General features: G+C 34.7%; 1 protein-coding gene across 1 annotated transcript in view; it reads left to right on the top strand.

Annotated features, from left to right (window-relative positions):
- LOC125027144 overlaps positions 1–6161 on the top strand; it is an 8829-nt gene extending 2668 nt beyond the window's left edge. Inside the window, exons 2-4 of the mRNA XM_047616006.1 lie at positions 604–1300; positions 1406–1481; positions 2490–6161. Of these exons, the coding sequence (XP_047471962.1) occupies positions 604–1300; positions 1406–1481; positions 2490–5544 (3828 nt within the window). The 3' untranslated portion in view covers positions 5545–6161. The remainder of the gene's footprint in view (positions 1–603; positions 1301–1405; positions 1482–2489) is intronic.
- The last annotated feature ends 6722 nt before the right edge of the window (positions 6162–12883 follow it).

Below are 12883 nucleotides of genomic sequence, written 5' to 3'. Positions count from 1 at the left end.
AATAAATAAACTTGTATTACATTGGGTATGGCATGTATTCTTGGCATAAATATTTTTCCTGGATATATATTCATGTCAGCCCCATGGAAGCTATATGATTTATATACAGACTCATGTCAGGATGAATGCATATTCCTATTAACTCCTTACATTTCACCCTCTTATAGCATGTATTTTGATATCTTATGCAAATACAAAGTAAGTGTACACTCTGATATTCTTTTGTACGTAATCTTTTAATGTGAATCATTAGAAGGTGCATTGGATAACATTAAAAGGCACTTCACTTTATTTTTATTTAATTTTGTTTTATTTATTTCTTTATTCTATTTTATTTATATGTTTTTTTTTTTTTTTTTTTTTTTTTTTTTTTTTTGTGTGTGTGTGTGTGTGTGTGTGTGTGTGTGTGTGTGTGTGTGTGTGTGTGTGTGTGTGTGTGTGTGTGTGTGTGTGTGTGTGTGTGTGTGTGAGATAGTAGTATGTCTGTTATCATTAAAGTGATAATGACTACCATCATCATTATCATCTTTAGTTTCATGATCGTCATCAATTATCACTATCACCATCATTTCCATTCTTATTATCATATATTTCTTTTCACAGGCTGATCCTGGCCTGAGTCTCCTCGTGCCCCTGTACCATTTCCTGCTGAACACGTGCCGGGAAGTTGTCCATAAAATATTTGTCTATGGCTTTGGGACCTCTCTCTTCATCCAGAAAAATCTGTCCGCTCAAATTGCATCGAAACCGAAAGCCAAAGTGACCAAGAACACCCCCCTCCATCGCTTGCTCTACCAGATTCAGGAGCTGGGTAACAGTCAGGAACAGAACCACAAAAGAAAGGGAGCAAATGGAGGGAAGGGCAAGCAACAGGCCGAGTGCCAGTATCCAAAAAGAAATCATCTCCTTCATGACATTAAGAAGAATGAAGGCATCCTCTCGCAAATGACGGTTCAAGATCTGTTGACTCCTAGCAAAGAAGTGTTCGAGAAACTGAAGCACTTGGATCTCATTTTTGTTATAAATTTGATTACAAATGATATTCTTCATTATCAGTTTTCAGACAGTGTCTTGGCATCTCTTTTTAAGTTGAAAGAAATCCGAACACGTCTTTCTCATACAAGATTTCATTTTAGTATTGAGGAATTTGATGACAACCTTAACTTATTGAATCAATTGGTTTGCACATTATGTGAGTACCTAGGGTATTCTCCGGAAAATATGAAGGAAGTGGGTTATCAGATCCTCATGTGTCGCGAACAGGCAAGATCAAGTCATCACAAACCAGAAGAGATATTTGGTAAGGTTTTATAACTATTTTAAGAAATTTGACCAGAGTGAATATTTTTTTATTAATTTTTCCTTTTTATGGGTATCATAATTCTGAAGGGCATTGTATTTCCAGATGAGTTAATGAGAGAAGTCCATCAGTGTTATGCCCCAACCAGTTGTTTCGTCGTACCCAATATTATTAATCAATCGTAAGTTAAATAAAAGTTTGTTATATTTTCTATACATACATTCTACATTACTGGTTAGAAGTAGGGGAGAGAAAGGAATAACAGAGTTAGAAGTGAAATAAGCATGAAAGAGTTAGCAGAAAGAGTGGTTCTAAAATTATTTAGAATTAGTTAATCAGCTGTGAAGTATTATATTGTTAATGTAATTCATATATTATTAATTTTTTTTTATTATTTTTTCTTTTTCTTTTTCTTTTTCTTTTTCTTTTTCTTTTTCTTTTTCTTTTTCTTTTTCTTTTTCTTTTTCTTTTTCTTTTTCTTCCCCCCCTCCTTGTTATTTTGTCTTTTTAATGTTTGTTTAAAGGACTGCACAAGTAATTGAGAGGTAGCATTGCTATAAGTTTTTTTTTGTTGTGTTGACTACATAGAGGTCAAGAATGGCTTATAACAAATAATTTTTCTGTTTGATCATATAGAAGTTTGCTGTATTATTGTCATTTTTGTTTCGTATTTAAAAACTGGTAAATTCTTTTGCTTGTCTGTTTTGCAATGATCAAGTTGCTATGGTGTGTCTGTCAGAAGAAAATGCCAATTGTTATTCTAATGCTACACATGTATTTTTTGTTTATAATTTTCCTCTTATTGTTATTTTGTTGTAGCGAATTAATAAATATGAAGTACTCATATAATTTTAAATTTTGTAGATTTTGCTTTTGCCTGGAATGAGGAATTACATATTTTACTAAATTTGAGAGATGTGTTTTGGTTTTCATCAATTTCATTTTCTTCTTTTTCTAATTTCTTCTTGCCTACTTCCCTCAATAATCCTCCTGTAGTGTGGAGCCGCACTACAGGAGGATCATTTGTGTAATTTTGTCTAGGATCTTGCAGATTATGATGGTTAGCAACATGGCATTAGGGACATGTCTTGTTTGGAATTGCCAATGATTTCTCTCATTGTTTTATTACCTTCTCTTCCATTCCCTTTTTATACACTTTGACTTTGATACTTATCCATTTCTTTTGCAGGAACTCACTTGTGGTAGAAGATCTGGGAAGCTTGGTTTTAAACCAGAAGAACCTGACATCTTCCAGTGGAAAGCAACCTATTCTTCTCTGTGGACCATGTGGCAGCGGAAAAAGCACCATACTCCAGAATTTAGCTTATTCGTTAAGTCAAGGAAACCAAACAGCAAAGGGAAGGCCGTCGCTGGTGTTACATCTTCGTGAGTGTAGTAGTTGGAATAAGCTAAGTGTAGGGGGAAGGAAAGAAAGAGAAGACTTTTGGGAGAAAGTGTATAGGTCTATCAGGAAGTTGGCACCAAACACTGTAAATAGATATGGATTAGAAGTTGTGAGTATAGTTATAAACCGTTATATTGATGACACTGTATTCTTAGTTGACTGGGAGCTGGAGATCTTAGACAAACTTTGTAGTGAGATCCAGAGGGGTTCCTGGGTGCTTGCTTACCAGAAAACACATTTCCACTCTCCAGACTGGTGTATTCTAACTGTAGAGGCATTTAAAGAACTTAATGTATTGCAGTTCCTGGAAAAGTATGAGAAGCTATATCACACAAATATAAGATCGCTGTACAAAGAGTGTGATTATAGGAACATTCTGACATCACCAGAATTGATTAACATTTTTTGTGAAGTGAATTCTAAGCTTATAGTTGAATCAGATTTTGAAATGATAAACCATTTTGTAGAGAAAAAAATAAGGAACCATAGCAGCAATAGCATAACTAAGTTGTATGAACTTGCATTTGTCAGCATCTGCAAGAAAAGATCATTTACTGGGAAAGATACTATTGGTATTGGTGATGAACTATGTAAATTATTTTTAGTTGAATACATGCCAGAATGTTACCGGTTCACCAACCAGATTGTACAAGATTTTCTTGCAGCAAGATATGTTGCACATAATCCAAAGAAAGCTTGCAAGGATTGGTTGGATAATGTTTGGAATTTTAAAAGAGTATTTAGATTTGTTTGTTCAACTTGGAGCCATGATAAAAAAACTCTCAGGGATAACATAGACCATATACAGAATTACTTAGTAACACTATTTAGCATAGAGGAGAAGAAAATGGGTAAGAGCCAAAAGAACTACGGTTCTTCTGGATCTGTAGTGCCAATGTGTGTAGACGAGGAGGGTGGGAAAAGGAAAAAAAAGAGGAAGGATAAAGCCATTTTTGAAAATCCAGTTAAAGATCCATTTACTGAGTGGGATTTTTTGATTCAGTTAGATGATGCTTGCTTTGGACACAAAGACTATCTAAGAATCTTTGCAGAATTGTTGAGTTGTATTCCATGTTGGGACTTCAAAGTCGATGCTCTTGATGGGAGGAAGTTGAGGAGAATTGAAAAGATTTTGAAGAAGGTCAAGTTGAATGACAGGCCACCAGTAGTCATTAGATTAGAATGCCTTACTAACACTAACTTGCTTATTGAATTATGGAACATTCTAAAAAATATTGAGGGTCTGCACCATCGGGCACATGTAAAGATTCGAATAAAAAGAGATAAGGTAAATGATCTAGGACCTCTCAAGCTTGCAAAAATACCTGAAACTATTGCAAATGCAGACTGTGCTTTTTACATAAAGGATTTTGAGGGTCCTCTTTTCTGCTCTAATATAACTGAATTTTTTAAGTGCAGAAGTTTTCAGAAGCTGGAATATTTGGATGTAAGTGTGTATGATATTGCCACATTAGAGCAAGTACTATTATGTGATAAACTGCCTGCTATGGAAAGTGCAACAGTAAAACTGTTTTTAAAAACAGTAGACCCTAGTGTCTCTAACCTTAATTTACCACAGTTTATGGGCCTTAAACTTATTGTGGAATATTTTCCTGAAATCCAGCACCTCATAAATCAACTAAAATACCCTCATCATCTTTCATCACTAAGCATCCATGATATCTGTGTATCAGATAGCTTTAAATTAGATTTGTCTCCATTTAATAATTTAAAAGCCCTGTACCTCATATGCAAACCAAATCAAGATGATCAAGCAGGCAGTTATGATGCCAGTGCAGAGAGCCCAGAACCAATGAGTGTTGACAACTCGGTATTAGAAACATGTCCTAGATCTAGTTGGATGCTTGTTATGATGATGAATTTAATCCTACCCCCTAGACTTGAGAGGCTGATGTTCAGAAACATGGATTTTTACAATGATTCTAACAACTATCTGTTACTGAATATTTTTAGGAAGTGCAACATAGAACGTATCATGATATTAGATTCCCAGGTGACTCTAAGAGGTGTTAGGAAGGTAATGATTTCACTCACTACAAATTTTGACTCACTTGGGCAGCTTGAGTCAATGACAAAGAAAATGAGGATGGAGAGAGGAAATGCTGTTGAAGCTATCACTGCTTTTGCCAAAAAGCCAAGACTCTCAAAAGAGTTGAGAATGAAGAGGCAGAAAAATAAGCCACCAGGCAAGGAGTTGATTATAACTTCAAATGCAGGACTGTGTATTGCTTGCCAAAGCTTTCCATGCCTTTGCCAAGGACAAGAATTTGAGGATAACCGAGAAACCTTGGAAGACTTGATATGCTTGATTGAGGATATATATTATTTTGATATTCTTAGTTTCAGTTTTGTCAGTAATCTCTTTACTGTCAGGAAGGATTTGAATGGAGATCTGAGAGTGGCTTGCACTCTGACAGAACTAACAGATGCATCCCTAAATATGATTAATCCATCAGACATGTTGTTCCAACTTTTTTATAGACTGGCAGTGGCACAATCCCTATTTCTCAAACTAACCAGACTTACTCAGGAAGGCATAATTACTCTTATCAACCTTTTGAAAGGAAACAAGAAGTCAGTCAGTGGTGGGGTAATTGAGCCTTTTTCAGTAACAGTAGGATCAACCTACCACTATGCAGGAGAAATTAATATGAAGACCTTCTATAAGTTTCTTTTAAATGAGAAATGCCTGGCATCTTTCAATTTTTCGTGCACATGTGAGGATAAATGCTACTGGATAAAGAAAACATTTGGGGGACAAATTTTTTATAATAATGAGCTACAAAACACTAGTGACTTCGAAGAATCACAGTGTTGATTAGCAGAAACAGTGACTGATCGTATGTACATCTGTCTGTTCCGTCATATAACCTGCAAGTTGCTCATTAATGCACAAATTCACTGATTTCCATGTATATAGGAAATAGCATTTACCAATTGGTGCCTACAGTTAGGAGAAAGATGAATCTCTTATTTTGATTATTTTACCTTTTTTATAGATCCTTTAAAAGGAATTCTTGTGATTATCATACGGAGAGAGATTTTACTGTCTTGCATAATGTAGGCTGAAAAGATTTATACTGTTAGAGATTTTCCATTCTACTGTTCTTTTTCTTTCTTTACTTTTTCTCTCTCTCTTAGTTTCCTTGTTTTCTCTTCTCTTATCTCATCTTATCTCATTACATGGTATTTCATAGAATAAGGTATGTCATCATTCCTGATTTTCAGGTGATGTAAATAAAGTGTAAAACTAATACCATGAAACATTTTTGCCCAACTAATAAGATTATATGATCACACTAGGTTTGTACTACAATATAGGTTTACTGATAGGCATAGTCTATCAGTTCTTTCTTTCTTTCTTTTTCTATCTTCTTTCTTTTTTCTTTTTCTTTTTCATTCTTGTTTTCTTTTTCTTCTTTTTCTTGTTTTCTTTTTCTTTTTTTTCTTTCTCATTTCTTTTTTTCTTTCTTTTTTCTTCTTTCTCTCTTTTTTCTTTTCTTTTTCTTTCATTTTCTCTTTTTTTTTCTTTTCTTTTTTTCCTTCTTTTTATATTTCCCTTTTTTTTCTTTCTTTTTTTTTCCCTTACTCTTTTTTTATTATTTTTTTTTTTTTTTTGTAATATTCTGTTTTCTTTAATACAACCTGTGAGATAGGATCCTGAGCATGGAAACAGTTCCTCCCTGGAGCCAGCTCTCTTCCAGTCATGACTTGCAGATTTCACACTTGATTATAGATAAGACTAATGCAAGAGCCTCTTCCTAAATGTCTACTGAGCAGATTTATACTGCATTTTCTTTAAGTTTTCTGTTATATTCAAAGTCATCCCTTATAACAAGGAACACAGTGTGTTACAAATCCAATTAATATTTTATAGAAGAATTGAGGTTCTGTTGTTGTGCAATGTCCATTTCACAAGGGGTCTGACAAGGTGTGAATGTCGAACATTGTTAGTATCATTGAAAGGTTTAATGCTGTGTTCTGCTAGAATAATATGCACTGTCTCATCCATTTAGGTGTATTCTCACAAAATACAAGTTGTTTTATGTATATTCTTACTGTATATATACAATTTAAAATGCCATAAATTACTTTGAGATAAAGAGACACACACAGACAAACATACACACAGACAAACACACAAACAGATACACAAACACACAAACAAACACAAACACAAACACACACAAACACACACAAACACACACAAAAACACACACACACACACAAAAACACACACACACAAAAACACACACACAAAAACACACACACAAAAAAACACACACACACAAAAAAACACACACACACAAAAAAACACACACACAATAAATACACACACGTGTGTGTGTGTGTGTGTGTGTGTGTGTGTGTGTGTGTGTGTGTGTGTGTGTGTGTGTGTGTGTGTGTGTGTGTGTGTGTGTGTGTGTGTGTGTGTGTGTGTGTGTGTGTGATATATATATTTATATATATAAAGATACTTTATTATCAAGGTTATATTTATCTTGTAACATTATTTTTATGTTATTTGATTATTATATTTTATTTAGTTTGTTATTTTATGAAGTGAAATAGAATATTATGGTATTTACTGCTCATATACTTGTATATATAGATTTGTGCAGGGATTATTTGTAATTTTTTATATACTTGTAATGTGCTCATAGAATTTTGTAAACCTAAATCAAAAGTATTTTTCTTGGTTAGAATGGTTTTGAAAGCCATGATTTTAAAATATATTTTTACATATTTATAGATTTTATAGATCCAGATTTATTGTAATGTATTATGAATTTATCATAGCAATTTTGCACTGGAAAATATCCATAGTTAACATTTATTGAAAATAAACGCCAAAAACTAGTTCAATATTCTTTTGTTTCAAAATTCGTACTTGATACTGTAAGTTTGTTACATAAAATGATTAATTGATATGAATAAAAATTATCAATGATTAAGATAATCTATTAATCCTGTATACAAATAGATACTATATAGACCTAACCTAACTCCCCTCCAGAAACTCTTGAAAACATCCAAAATATACTACTAACTATCCACCCTCCAATCCCTCTTTTCCTCTTCACCCTCCACTCAAAATATTTGCCGATATCCATCCTCAAACACCTCTTCCTCCCCCTTCTCCCCAAAAACACCCCATCTTCTCCTCCATGTGTCCACCATTCCCTCTTCCTTCCCCATTATACCATTCCCAACTGGATGCTCACGTGACTCCCTTATATCACAACAATAATGTTCTCTGGATCCCTCCTCTCCTGACATTCTTCCTGATACTTCAAGACCTTCCCCTGTTCCCTTATCTCATTCTCTGGATTCTTCTACTTCTCCAACTACCATTACTACCCATATTACCCGTTGATTGTTTCATAATATCTCTTTTGTAGTTTTCCTCACAGTGTTACTCTCTCTTCCTCATGTAGATACTCTGTTTGATCTGATCAACCTATACCCTTAACCCTTTCCCTCTCACTACCATACTACCCTTGACATCAAACACATTTTGTCCTGATCATTAACTGATTTTAACCCTTTTTGCCACAATACTCTCTCATAATGCTATACTTGGGGCTTCATCCCCCAGGGCCAACCCTATCACTGCATTTTGAATACACTGCTGATGACTTTAGATGTTGATACAGTAGAAACTTTTCAGTAAATAAATGCTATATGGTAATATGATAATTTACTCCTTGGTTAACAGGTACTGTGTGTATTCATGTACTCGGCATGAGTGGGTTAAACTAGCAGGAATAAGTGATGTCAGAAATGCTTTGGTAAAAAAATACCATTTTGACCAGTCTGTAAGATTAGACTACCAGGTAACAAAAAAAAAAAAAAAAATAGTAGATTACGGTTTTCTTACTTGTTTATTCTATAGAAGTTATCTTAATTCTCCTTGAAAGATAAATCTAATACAAGTAAATTTCATGACCATTCTCATATGATGTTAATATATTAGAAGCTTAATGTACTGGAAGCTTGCATACTAGATACTCTTGCGTATCACAAGAGGGCCATATTCTTGAAGTCCAGTGGTTGTGTATTCTTTTGCAGGACTAGGCATAGCATTATTTATATATTGCATTGCTCAAACAAGGCTTCTTTTAATGATCTTAAGTTTGAGGAAATTTAGTTTGATAATTCAGATTATGTCACTTAAACCACTGGCACTGGGAATGCATGTGTGTTTCCGGGCCACTATGGCTTCCTTTTATTTATTTATTTTTTAATTACAAGGTCTACCTAACCTCACCCATTTACCCCAATTCTTGATTTTCTTTTTATGAAAAAAAAAAAAAAAATCAATATTATTAATGTCATAATAATGATGTTAAAAGAATGGGAATAGCATCATAAATCCTTTTTCCCCAGAAAATTCAAAAGATCAGGTAGGCCATTAATAATTATGTTCCTGTGGAGTCATCTGTTTGTAAAAAATAAATAAACATACAAAACCATAGTGGATAGTGTCATCTCTGGCATCAGTGAGTTGTACACTTCCTTATTTCCAATTTTATAAATAGAGAAATCCAACACTCTAGTAGCTCAGTGTTATGCTATCCCTTCACAGCATATTTTCAGCTTAATAATAGCTGTTCTCTAATGACACAGAGACAACAATATAATGAGAGGGAAGAGGAGAGAAGTAGGGGTAGGAAGATTGTTTGAGTGTATATTTCTTGACAATGAACCGACACCATTTACTCAAACCTAATCATTACCCTCCTACTAAAGTAAAATCAGTGGGGACATTTACTCAAAGACAAATAACCTTGAGAAACCAGCCTTACAATAAGCAAGTCCCTTTTGAATGAGGGACCTGTGTTGGCTCCCCACCAGGAAGAGTGGCAATAAGTCCAGCCTATGAAATCTCAAACAGTTCATTGTTACAAATGTAGAAAAGGGTATAATGGGAATGAATAGCTTCACAGTGCAAAAATTGGTTAATTCCCACTGATACATCATTTTTCAGACAAGTAAATTACCAAAATGGAGGGAGAGAGTGAGAAAGGGAGATAACATACGGGAAAAAGAGGAATGAATATGTGTTTTATTATATCAAATATCAAGAAAATAAACCCAATTAATAATTATATAATTTAAGCTCAGACCCTGTTGGGGAAGACCCCTTCAAATAACATGATGTGATCACATGCACATTGACTCACAGAAAGAAAAAGAGAAGGATAAAATATGATTAGTTTCAAAGGTATACAGATATATCACAAAAATGCTTAAAACAAAGCTAAGTTGGTTAGGAACCCAGTTAAGCCCATTATATAGCATTATAGACACAGATGTGGGTAAAGATGAGAGTAGGTCAGGTCTAGGTGTACGTGTGTGGACCTTGCAGTTAGAAGGATAAGTTTTAGAATGAGCAGTGTAATTGTAAATGAGGGGTAAATGGAAGTTTTATAATTAGGGTTAGGTAGAGATTGTACTAAGTGAAATATAAGGTGCTTGGTATGAAAACAAAGGGAGATCTGTACAGTGGAAAAGATGCTTTGATGTATTGGGAGTGAAATGTTTTAGTAGTGTATGCTGGTTGACCAAATGAGACTGAATGAAACTTAGAAGATTTAATGTGAACAGATGTCATGGAGGGCAGTGCAGTGTTTTATGATTAGGGAACTAGAAAGAATGGGAGGGGATCATGAAATCTGATATAGTTAGCATGTATCCAAGAGGTAGGACCAGAACATTATGGTTAAAGTGAAAGGATTTATGTTAACATGTAGGTATGTCAGTTGAAACAGTGCAAGGAGAGAGTGAGAAATAGAAATGCAGGGAAAGATTATGAGTGGATGATTGATGACAAGACCTGAGGGGATATATTACCCCACTGGAGATGAGTGACTGTCATGCCTTGAAAAAGTTGACTGTGGGCTGGGTGATGGAAACAGGCAGTCAGGGATAAATTTGGCTAAGGGCAAGGGTGATGTGAATGACTCGCCATGAGTACATAAAGCTCTTGAAGAAAGATTGGACTAGGAAGGAATATAGGAAGGGGCATTTGCATCATTTCGACAGGTAAACGAGGGTGGAATGCATCATCCAGTGTCACCCCAGTGTGGACACTATTTCCATGCTAAGGATCCTATTCCTGCCCACAATGACGAACATTGCGGAGTGTATTACAGAAAATTAAATATGAATATATCTGAAAATTATAAAATAACATTGTGCTACTTATTATCATCAAGATGTACACAGTTGTAGTCTACCTAAAGATATGATATGGAGTCTGTTCAAGGAAAAGCATATTACAATCTTGATATAGCATATCATATGACATAGAGACCTTGGAAAATGACAAAGAAGCAAAAAAATGCTTATGCAGAAAAAGAGATACCAATATAGCAAAGGGAACGCAAGGAGCCTTTACACCACATACAAGTGTTGGTGTGAGCCAAGACTACAAGCCACGCACATGGGAGAATCAACACTTAAATTTGCCTTATGCTTGGATTTTTGTCCACGTTTGGCCAGCAAGGTACTCAGATCCAACAGATTTAGCATACTCTCCAGCCTTCATTTGGAAAGATGGGTTGCTGCAAGGGGAAGCACAAGTTATCCATACCCCCCTATCCCTTGCTCATTGTTATTGTGGGGGGTTGAAGAGATAGAGACTGAGACCCAATGTTGATCACTCCAACCTTGGACCTAAGCCCTTGCCTCATCTAATTTTGCAGGGTCTTCTCTTCTTCCTCTTTCCTCTTCTTTTTCCTCTTTATCCCCTTCTGTCTAGTTATTCAAATTTTTAACTCATATTTACTCTTTTCACCACACTACTTTACCCTAATGCAGAAGAAACTGTTCAATAAATGAATAAATAGTGATGCATAATCTTGTGAGTGCAAAGATGGTAGGTCTTCTACAAGTATGTTGGTATGTAGGGTGAGACGATGAAGGATGAAGGCCATCTTTTCTGGGTCACACTACAGATATGAGGGACATGTTACATAGTAGGAAAAGTAAAGCTTGAAAATACACTTTTGATACTTTTATTGAAATGACTTCATTCCTATTTATCACAGTAAATAAAATACATTCTTTCTTTTGTAATATGGATATAAACCTTGTAAAAATAAATACTTGTATATTTTGAAATACCTCTCCTTTACAAAGTCTCTAACATATAAACATATTACTAAAGAAATTGTATATTTAGTCACTAGGCCGGAAAGACACACTGGTCCATAGGTAAATAAATGGCACTAATAAAATATTCCTTGAGTCTGATATGAACTAAAATAAGCATATAGATTATCTATATGACATAGAGAAACATATCAGTAGCATTAAACTATGCATATCTGTAGCAATAATCAATGTTACTGATAGCATATTTCCAATTGGAAAAATCTAATCACGAAAAAAAATCAAGTATTTAGTATTTCTTTGTTTACATTACCAATCCAATACCACAGAATCTGACATATGAACGGGAAGTTGAATCTATCACCAAATGATTCATACACAAAATCCAAATTATAGCACTTTTTATGGTCTTCTTTCATAATGAGTAACAAACTGATAAAACAAGAAATGTATATGCTATAACTGATTTCGTTGTCAGTCACATTGTTCAAATCACAAGAAATGTCAGAATATTCTTGAGGCAGAGAAAAAATATTGACCTAAGACTCTAGAAATATACTTTGGACACATAAGCTATTCTGAGATTAGAATCAGGAAAGTTAAAAGTAAAATAATTTTTGTTCTATTTACACTATGTTGAAATAATATGTACTTAACCTTTCACTCATCATGTTGGAGGGGTCCCAACATATCTCAGAGTGACAAATGGATGCAGTACATGAGTGATAGAAGTCCAGCCAGGGTGATATGGCTGGGGTATCTGCTGATCACTCGAAGATATGGTCAACAGTAGGAAAAAGGCAGCTAATAATAATAAAAGAGACGTAAATGCATAACGAGCACCTAATACAGTCTGTTGTGAGGAGTAAGGCCATCTCCCTCCACGAATCCAGCCTATCACATCTTCCAGCCCAACCATCAGCCAACTGCAAGACAAAAGGAAAAATGTTCATCAATCATTAAATGTGTGTGTATTTCTGAGGTGGGGTTGGTTGCATACGCTAGTGTGGGTGTGAGTGCAGATGGGTTGTTTAGGT

This window comes from Penaeus chinensis, chromosome 7 (genome assembly GCF_019202785.1).
Source record: "Penaeus chinensis breed Huanghai No. 1 chromosome 7, ASM1920278v2, whole genome shotgun sequence".
Taxonomy (NCBI): Eukaryota; Metazoa; Arthropoda; class Malacostraca; order Decapoda; family Penaeidae; genus Penaeus; species Penaeus chinensis.
This window is presented reverse-complemented; position numbering and strand designations above follow the sequence as displayed.